Source organism: Lepidothrix coronata, unplaced genomic scaffold, assembly GCF_001604755.1.
Source record: "Lepidothrix coronata isolate B3197 unplaced genomic scaffold, Lepidothrix_coronata-1.0 Scaffold308, whole genome shotgun sequence".
Classification (NCBI taxonomy): Eukaryota; Metazoa; Chordata; class Aves; order Passeriformes; family Pipridae; genus Lepidothrix; species Lepidothrix coronata.
Genome location: NW_016690488.1, coordinates 203,168 through 212,220, shown reverse-complemented (window position 1 = coordinate 212,220; position 9,053 = coordinate 203,168). Strand labels below are relative to the sequence as shown.

General features: G+C 63.3%; 1 protein-coding gene across 1 annotated transcript; it reads right to left on the bottom strand.

Moving 5' to 3' along the window:
• Positions 1-6,384: 6,384 nt before the first annotated feature.
• SOCS3 (suppressor of cytokine signaling 3) lies at positions 6,385-8,772 on the bottom strand. Its single transcript, XM_017837675.1, has 2 exons — positions 8,722-8,772; positions 6,385-8,213 (listed from the first exon to the last, which is right to left on the bottom strand). The coding sequence occupies exon 2, from the start codon at positions 8,144-8,146 to the stop codon at positions 7,517-7,519; it is 630 nt and encodes a 209-aa protein (XP_017693164.1). The 5' UTR covers positions 8,147-8,213; positions 8,722-8,772; the 3' UTR covers positions 6,385-7,516.
• Between the last annotated feature and the right edge of the window lie 281 nt (positions 8,773-9,053).

The following is a 9,053-nucleotide window of genomic DNA, read 5'->3' as shown; positions in this document are numbered from 1 at the left end:
CTGTCTGTGCTGTGCCGGGCTGGGGGGAGCAGCAAGTCTCAAAGGTGATGTTTCAGTTCCTGCTCTGAGTGTGCTTCCCCCTTGTTCAGAAACCCCTCTGCTCTTGCTTGGAAGGAGAGTTTCTGCAGTGTGTGGAAATCGAGAAGATCCCCAGCCCCAGCATGGCTGTGGGGCTCCTCCAAGTCACCGCTGGCTGCTGGAAAAGCTTCAGCCTCCCTGCTAGTAGCCTGGCCCATGGCGGGGCAGTCTCCGGGTCAGTGGTGTCCCTCCGGGTCAGCAGTTTCCCCACACAGTGACCCCACAGCAGGACAGCACCAGGATAATGGCAGGGGCAGTGAGCAGGGTCTGGCAGGAGCTGTTCCTCTGTCTGCACACACCTCCACCCTGCCGGCATTCCCCATTCTGCTCCCGTTGGCCTGGGGTACTACCAGCCCTAACAGGGGTGGGATGTGCCCAGTCAGAGGAGAGGGAAGGTGATGCTGCTCAGGCAAAGCCCCTGCTGTGGCTGGAACCTGCCACTTCCCCTGTCTGCACCCACCCGTGGGCGCGAGTGCAGCTGGAGGCTCTGAACAGCAGCAGCAGTGTGGTGCTGAGCATGGGCAGCACTGGGGAGCCCTCAGTCCCCCAGGGACCCACTCATGGCTGGGGCAGCTGTGGGGGGCACTGGCGTGCACAGCTCTGTGAGTGGGCACCTGCACCGTGCTGGGAACCCAGGTTGGTCCTGACCCTGTCGCTGCTCTGTCAGCCCCAGGGCCCTGCTCCATGCCATGGGCAGGGAGTCTCTGTGCCAGGGTGCCTGTGCCCACACCCCTCGGCAGCTGCAAGACTGGGGCTGGGAACAGGAACCCCGGCAGGAGGTTGTGCAAGGAGGGGGGACCCGGGAGGGCACGGCCAGTGTCGAAATTCCACGTTCTTACAGAAAAGCCCCCGGGCAGAATTCCTGACAGGGGTGATTCATCCCCCACTGGAAGTGATGACTTTGCCTCTCCAGTAAACACTCCTCAGCTCAGCAGGGTGCCACTGCACCCTCCTGTCACCCACCTGTGGGATGACCTTGCCTAGGAGGGCCCCAGGGTGGTGGGTGGGTGGGAACCGCTGGGCAGCAGAGAGATGGTTACCAAGGGCAGAACTGAATCTCTGGCTCCCTGCCCCAGCTGCCATCTGAACCTGGTGCAGGCCAGTGCTGCTGCCAGGTGCTTTGGGGGGCCCGTCCCCTGCCACTGAGGGCACACGGGACAGCCCTTTCCAGGAAGCGTGTGAGGGCAGCCAGGCTGTGGAGTTCCCGACAGCAGCTCTGGTTTTAATAACAGCAAATCAATGGATGCCCGATTCCGGCCAGAGCAAACTCCTGTGCTTCCTCCCCGACCTCCCCCACTGGCAGCTTCCCTGCAGGGCAGAATGACCCTGGTGGGAGCCCCAACCCTGGCCACGGCACGTGGGGCTCCAAATGCTGATGTCCTGTGCCTGCCCGCCCTGCCTGCTGCACCCTGTCCCAGTGTGCTGCCTCCACCAAGCCTCACCGTAGGGAAGGGAGGTTGGGGGTCCTCGGTGCCCCTGCCCAGCCCTGCTGTGCCCAGCCCCCATGGAAGTGCTGCCCGTGGGGCTGCTCTGTGGCCAGGCATTCCCAGCTGCTCCAGCCGCTCGCTTCCCCAGCCCCGTGCTGTGATTCCACCTCCTCCCCGCGGGTTTGCACAAACCTCCCGCTCGCTTTGTGCTTGTTTTGAGAACAGATTAGTCATGGCTCTGAGCTGGCTTCCAGCAAACGCACAACAGCACCATGGAAAAACGAGAACAGCGAAGTGATGACTCAGCAGGGCTCCTGCTCCGTCCCTGGGGTGCCAACTGTCCCTGCTCCCGATGGCCCCGGGCACTGGTGGGACCACCCAGGGATGTGGCAGCTGGGCCAGGGCGGGTGGGCGATGGCAGGAAAGAATCAGGGGCAGTGCCTGTCTGGAAGCTGCAATGGTGGTGTCAGGGTGGGACATCAGGTCCCTGGGGGTGATGGACCCTTGAGTACAGCTTCCTCCCCTTCCCCTGCCCCCTCCTGCACCCAGTGGGTGGGGGCTCCCCTCTGGCCACTGCGCGGGTGGCCGAGCATCTCGCTGCTGGCAGCTCCTGCTCAGTGCCCAGCAAGGCCGGTGGGTGCTGGAGCTGCTGCAATGATGGGTGGCTGCCAGGACCCCGTGACAGGCTGGGGATCCCCGGCTCTGTGGGCTCAGCAGTCAACCCCAGGCACCGGGGCCTCCCAGCCAGCACCTGCGTGCCAGGGCCATGCCAGTGACGGGAACTCCTGGGGCGGGCCCTTACCGTACCTCACACCTTGCTCCACAGCCCTTCCCTGCCCTGCCTTGGCCGGCTGCCTGGCGGCACAGAGTGCTGCCAAGCCTCCCTGCCAGGTGGCTTATTGTGATCCCATGGTGCTGGACACCAACTGGTGTTGGCTGCCAAGGATGAACAATGTAATTGCTAGAATTACAGTAAAGTGCTCCCATTCCCACTCATTAAATGCTGAGACAGGGCCCCTGGGTCCTTCTAGGGAACATCTGCTCCAGCTGTGCCCTCCACCAGCCACACGCCCCGTCCTCACCCACGCAGCACTACCGGTGCCCATTGCCTCCCACTTGACTGGTGCAGGCTGGAGTTGTTCTCTGCTGATGGCCCCGGGAGCCATGGGACAGGCAGAGCCCACCAGGCTGGTGGGGACATTCAAGTCCCCCAGCACCATGCACTGGAGAGGAGGTGGCATGTGAGGAAGGCAGGGCTGGACTGCAGACACAGGGTCCCACATCTGGGACCCCCATCCCCAGCCACGTGTGTGGCACTGCCATCACCGGCTCCTGCGCCGGGGCTGAGGCCAGGGCTGATGTGAGGCCAAGGGACGGTCCAGGGCTGGGGTTTGGCACCTGCCCGTGGCTGTTCTGCCAGGGTCATCTGAGGACTCTGCGCTGTGCTGGGCGAGCACACCCCAGGCAGCTGGCAGCCTGCTGCCAGTGCACCCACGGGGACTCCCGTGACGTGCCACGTGCTCAGCAGTGACCGCAGTTGGTGGTGGGCACCTCACCGCTCCCTGTGAGTGCGGGTGCAACAGCAGTGAGGCCCTGGGCCCGTGTCCCTGCCGGGCAGCGGAGACCTGGGGCTGGGGGCCCGGGGCAGTGCAGCTCATGGAGCTGCTGATGGAAGAATTGAGGACTCCACAGCTGCTGGCTCTCTAGAGCTGGCCACGTGTCTGGCTGGGGAAGCAGCAACAGAGTGGAGTTTCCATGGGGATGTACACAGCCTGCTGGGCTCGACTGCATCCTGAAGTACTCCCAGGCCTGGACAGGGGGTCCTGCTGCTGCCCCCTGCTCCTCACCTGCTTGCAGCTCTGCCTGGCCCTGAGAGAGCCAGGGCCAAGCCAGCCCCCATGACTCCCCCAGCCGCCAAGACTCTGGGCCAGGTCACCATCAGCTGAGCTGCTGCTGGGACAAGTACTTAGAGCAGTACTCCATCTGGGCAGAAGCCCAAGAGGAGGGCCAGTAGTGGAACTGCAGGGCTCCAGGAACATCAGGCTGCAGCTCTGCTCCTCCTCCAGCCCAAGCAGCTGTTACCCCTAACGAGCCCACAGCTGGAGCCACCAGTGCCGGCCCTGAGTGATGCCATAGAGCCCGTGCTTGTGCTTCCCAGCAGCAAGACAGGAGCAGATGTCCCAGTCCCTGTTCCCAACCATCCCTGTGGCCCTGGCCTGTGGAGGAATTGCCACGTAAGGAGCAGGTGGTGACATTTACAGTAAGTCCCCAGCTGCTGGACAGCCCTTTCCTGCATCCTACTGGGAAATGTGGCAGTAGACGTGGGAATGTCCTGGTGCTGCGGAGCTGAGCAGGAGGAAGTGAGTGAGGGGAGCGCTGCGAGGTCGGCGTGTTTGTGAGCTCCCTGCTTGGCTCTGCTGCCCTAGTGTTTACCAGTGTTGCTGCCCACTGCCGCCTTCCTCGGGGTCCCAGTGCAGGGCTGGGGAGTCCTGCTTCCCTGTGCCTGGCTGGGTTTTGCCTCATGGCTGGGGGACTGGCAACAGAGCCGTGGTGTCGGCTGAGCCCTCCACTGCCCCGCTGCCTGCCATGCCAGGAACGCTGGCTATGGTGGTTTCCTGTTTTGGATCTGCAGAGGCTGGTACACACTAGAGCAGGTTTCCTGCACCCCTGACCCCGTAGGGTTCAGGTTCTCCATCCCAGTGTACACTTCCTTCTTGTGCCAGTAATGAGCCAGTGGTGTGATGGGAAGCATCAGCAGCTACCCAGCACTCCATGGGGAGGCCAGACTGAGGCAGGATGAGGGGTTCCAGAGGTTGTGGGGCAGCCACCTGTCCCTTCCTGACCACTCTCCTGTGCCCCAGCACCTCCTCGGGCTCTCATTGGGCCTGGTGCTCTCACCTTGCTCTGCATGGCCACCATCAGTGTGGAGGAGGCGATGGCACTGGAGACAGGCTGCACTTACAGATGCACTGAGTTCTGCAGCTGTAAGAGAGACCCAGGGTGTGGGGATCTACAGGACCCCAATATCCTGGCCCTGCTCCTGGAGCCCTGCCCAATTCCATCTGGCTCCGGGCACTGTCACACAGTGACAGGATCTGATTACCCCGAGAACTCTTTCCCCATCCAGGAACCCTCCCAGGGGTGAGCTCAGCTGTCCCGGCCCTGCTGCGGGGCAGAGGGGAACTGGCTGCGGGACACACTTGATCGGCTGCTTACGAAATGCGGGGCCAAGTCCGCTTGGCTGCTCTGGAGCAGGCAAGAGGTTTGTGAAACCTTGGGCAGGGATTTGCCCGACAGCTGCCGTGTCACTGCTACCCGTGAGCTTGGCTTTGTTCCAAGAAACCTGTGGGGCTGGTGCAGCTTCCCGGACTCTCGACTCAGCCGTGGTTGCAGCACCGTGAGGAAAGTGGCCCTCAGATGGTGGTGCCAGGGCCCTTCTGGGAAGTGGAGAAGCCAGAGCTGTTCCTGCAGGGATGGAAAGGCTGGGGTCTGGCTGGGGGTCTTGGGCAGGGCCACTGTGGGCAGCCTGGCAACCCTCTCTGGGGTCAGCTTCCCATTCTGCCCCACCATGGGGTGCTGTGAAGCCCTTGCCTGCTGGGGGGGCTGAGGGTGCTCATAACCTCCCCGGGTCCTGGTTCCCCCTCCCCTTCTGCACCATGTCCTGCCCAGGAGCAGTGATGCTCTGCAGGGCAATGCTCCTGCTGGCTGGGGGCTGCTGTGCCCACAGCACTGCTCCCACACCATCCCTGGCACAGGGTTGGGAGTCACCAGCACTGCTGGGAACCCTGACAGGGGGGATGTGCCTCAGCAGGGCCTGGCGGGCAGCCACCCGTGCGCGTGGACATTCCTTGCATAGCTGCAGCGGGTGCCCAGGCAGGCCATGGCGCTTCCTGGCAGCCTGTGTGCCATGGCCCTGCAGAGCAGCACCAAAATAGTCACTGGGACTGTGCCATGGCCACAGCCCGAGCTGGCACACTCACTATCCCTCTGCTCTGGGGTGATCCCTAAAGAAAGCCTTTTCCCAGCAGCTGGGGTTCCCCAGAGGTGGAGTATGGTGCATGATGCCAGGCATGACGCCCACAGTGCAGGGCTGCGGGTGCCAGAGGGGCTGGGAAGCACGAGGCGCCTGGGTGCAGCCTGCTCCTCACAGCCAGGGGCTCTGGGAAGGTTGTGGAGGGCTGACCCCTTCCCAGGCGATCACCCACATCCATAGATGCAGCTCTCCAGCTGGGCACCGCGCTGCATGCCAGTGAAATGGAGCTGCAGGTTTATTCACATGCCCACTTCATACCCTCAAGGCGCAAGGGCCAGGCACTCCTGAGGGCCAGGAGATCCCTGTGGGCATCCTCTCCCTCCTTCTCCTGTCATACCCTTCCTTGGGCATCTGTGCTCGGCTCAGGGTCTGCACAGCTGTGCTGTGGGGGTGAATGTCCTGAGCCTGCCGTGCTCCCAGAGGAAGCACCACATACCCTTCCTAACCGCACCTCTCCTGTTCCCGCAGCTCCTGGCCCCGGCACGTGCCAAAACAGGGCTGGGGGCAGGCAGGACTCGAGTGCTGCACAGAGGCTGTGCCGCCAACTCGGCTCCTCCATACCCGGGGCCATGGGCTGTGTCCCGCCATCAAGAGACTGTTTGTGGTTGCACCATGTGCGCGAGCCGGGAGCGGATCCCGTCCCCGCGGCTCGGCTCAGACATACCTGAGTGCTGGGACAGCGCTTACGCAGACAGAGGGGCTGAGTCACTGCGGCGGGATCACCCGGCACGGACAGCGGCTCCAGGAAACGGCACTTACGTGGTGTAAACACATCCCGGCATTGTGCCTGGGCCGAGTGGCCCCGGGGGTGCAAGGGAGAAATCAAACCAGATCTGAGGTTTTTCTTTAAAAAATAGTGCTCTTTATTATAAATTATGGAAACATTTCCTTTCTGAATATAAATATAAATATGTGCAAAGTTTCATCTGAGTTTGGTTTTGGTTGAATTTTCAAGCATGGTTTTGCTCAGCCCTCAAGGCTGGAGGTGAAGATGGAATCTTTATAAAAGACAGTGATTCACGTTGGCCTGTAAACATCCCTTTGGTTAAAAAAAAATAATAAAAATTAAAAAAAAAGCCAGAAAAACCCAACCACTTCTCTGGGTGGATGCAGAAAAGCACTCATGAGACGACACGCTCCAGGGGATCCTCCCGCCACGTTCCTGCGGGAATCGGTGCCACACGGAGCAGCGTGGCCGGGGTCTGTGGGAGCGGCTGGGCAGAGGTGGGGTGCAACTCCTGGTAGTAAGGGCCCGGGGTGCTCCTTGCAGACACGGTTGTGTGGGATTCAGCAGCATTGGGACTTGCCACTTCCCCTCTGGCTTCACATCAGCAGGACCTTCATCACGCAGCGTCACCAAATGATGTGCAGTAACCCAGATTGCGGGACAGGGAGAATATTAAGGCTTAGTCCCCTGGAAAATGGCAACGAGGGAACAAAGGCAGCAACCTCCAAGTCTGGGGCCTGGTGTGAAAAGAGCTTCCACCCACAAGGAGGCAGTAAGAGGTAAAGTACAGTATGGGCAAAAAACACCTTCCTCTTAAAACCGAGGAAAAGCGATCAGGCACTCCTGGGCTCCAGTGCTTTTAGTTCCTGGGGGCGGAAGGGGCTCTCACCAGGACACCTCCAGGATGGGGCTGCCGAAGTGCACGTTCCTCTGTGTCACAGGAGCCATCCTGGCTACTCGAGCCCACAGGAGCTTTGCCAATGGGCTCACTGTAACTTCCACAGTCCGGCTGGAGCCATCCCCCTTCCCTGTGGAGAGGAGGTGTCGTGCTTCCTCGGGGGTCCCCCCAGCACCAAAGGTGCCCAGCTATGCTGGCCACAGCCCTGGGCCCACAGCGGCTTTCCCCAGTCCCCCTCCTCTCCTTCCCAGAGGGAGAGGCTCGGCGTGCCCTGTGAGCTCCCACGCTGGTGGGGCATTGTGCCTGTCCCTTGCTCTTGTGCTTGTAGCGTGTGACCTTGCTCTGCTGGCCCCTTAGAGGGGGGCATCATACTGGTCCAGGAACTCCTTGATGGGGGCCGGCAGCTGAGTCATCTTTTCATAGGAGTCCAGGTGCCCGTTGACGGTCTTGCGGCACAGGTGCTGCAGGGTGGACACGCTGGAGGAGAGCGGGCGGCTCAGCACCAGGGGGATCTTCTCGCCACCTGAGTAGATGTAGTAGGTACGCTTGGGGTGCAGGGCCCCCCCCGGCTGCTCAGGGACGGCGCAGGGCGCGGGTGGCATGTAGTGATGGACCAGCTTGAGCACGCAGTCGAAGCGGGGCACGGGCTGGCTGCTGTGGGGGTCGCTCTGCAGGGAGAAGCTGCCGCCCTCACACTGGATGCGCAGGTTCTTGGTGCCCGACTCTGTCTTGACGCTGAGGGTGAAGAAGTGCCGCTGGTCTGAGCTGTCCCTGATGAGGAAGGTGCCGGCCGGCTCAGTGCTCAGCAGTAGGTTGGCCTCGCCGCCCGTCACTGTGCTCCAGTAGAAGCCACTCTCCTGCAGCTTGCGCACGGTGTTCACCACCAGCTGGTACTCGCTCTTGGAGCTGAACGTCTTGAGGCGCAGGCTGGTGTCGAGGGGGTGGCTCATCCCGGCAGCGGGGAACTTGCTGTGGGTGACCATGGCGCAGGGAGCCAGCTTCGCGTGCTCGGGGTGCTGCTGCCAGCAGCAGCCGCTGCTACACCATCACCTGCGGCAGAGACAGTGGTGAGCCACGGCACCTCGGTCCCCGACTCTCCCTTCCCGGGAACATCTGCACCGGCCAGGTCCCTGGCTGTTGTCCTCCGGCATCTCCGATTCTCCCTTCCCACAGCACCGGCAACCCCGCTCCCCGGCTCTCCGTCCCCGGCTCTCCCCTAGCCAGGGGCACCGCTTCTGCCGGTCTTCTGCTCTCACTCCCTGGGGAACATCGCTACCTCCGGTCACCAGCTATCGCCCCGCTGAGGCACCACCATCCCCGGTGATCCCCTTCTCTGGGCAGCAGCAGCAACCCCAGTCCCCGGCTGTCCGTTCCCAGCAGCACAGGCACCCCCGGCCCCGGCTGTCGCCCCGTCGGAGCGCCAGCATCCACTGCTATCCCTCTTCCCTGGGCATCCCCGGTCCCTGGCGATCGCCTCCCCGGAGGTACCGGCATCCCCGGTGCCGGGCTGTCCCCGCTCCCTCTCCAGGACCCTGTCCCATCTCTCCCGAGGCCATACCTGGGGCACGGGAGCCGGTCCCGGCGGCGGAGCGAGACCGGCGCGCGGTGGCGGAGCTGCTGGGGCGGCCCGGGGCGGCCTCTTATAGCGGGCGCAGCGCCCGCCCTCGGGTTCCTGGAACTGCGCGGCTTCTTGTAACGCGGCGGCGCCGCCCGCGCCCCGCCCGGCCCGGCCCGGCCCCCCGGCACCCCGCCAGCCCCTGCTCCGCCAGCCCCCGGCCCGGCCTCGCTGGCCCCAGCCCCGGCCCCGCCAGCCCATTCCGGGCAGGGCGGCCGCCCCCGCCCCCCCCGCGCCCCGCTCTGCGGAGAAAGGGAGAGCCCCGGCCCGGCCCC

What these genes read in the sequence shown, in the direction of transcription:
- SOCS3 (XM_017837675.1), bottom strand. Translation starts at nt 8,146, where the DNA reads ATGGTCACCCACAGCAAGTTCCCCGCTGCCGGGATGAGCCACCCCCTC.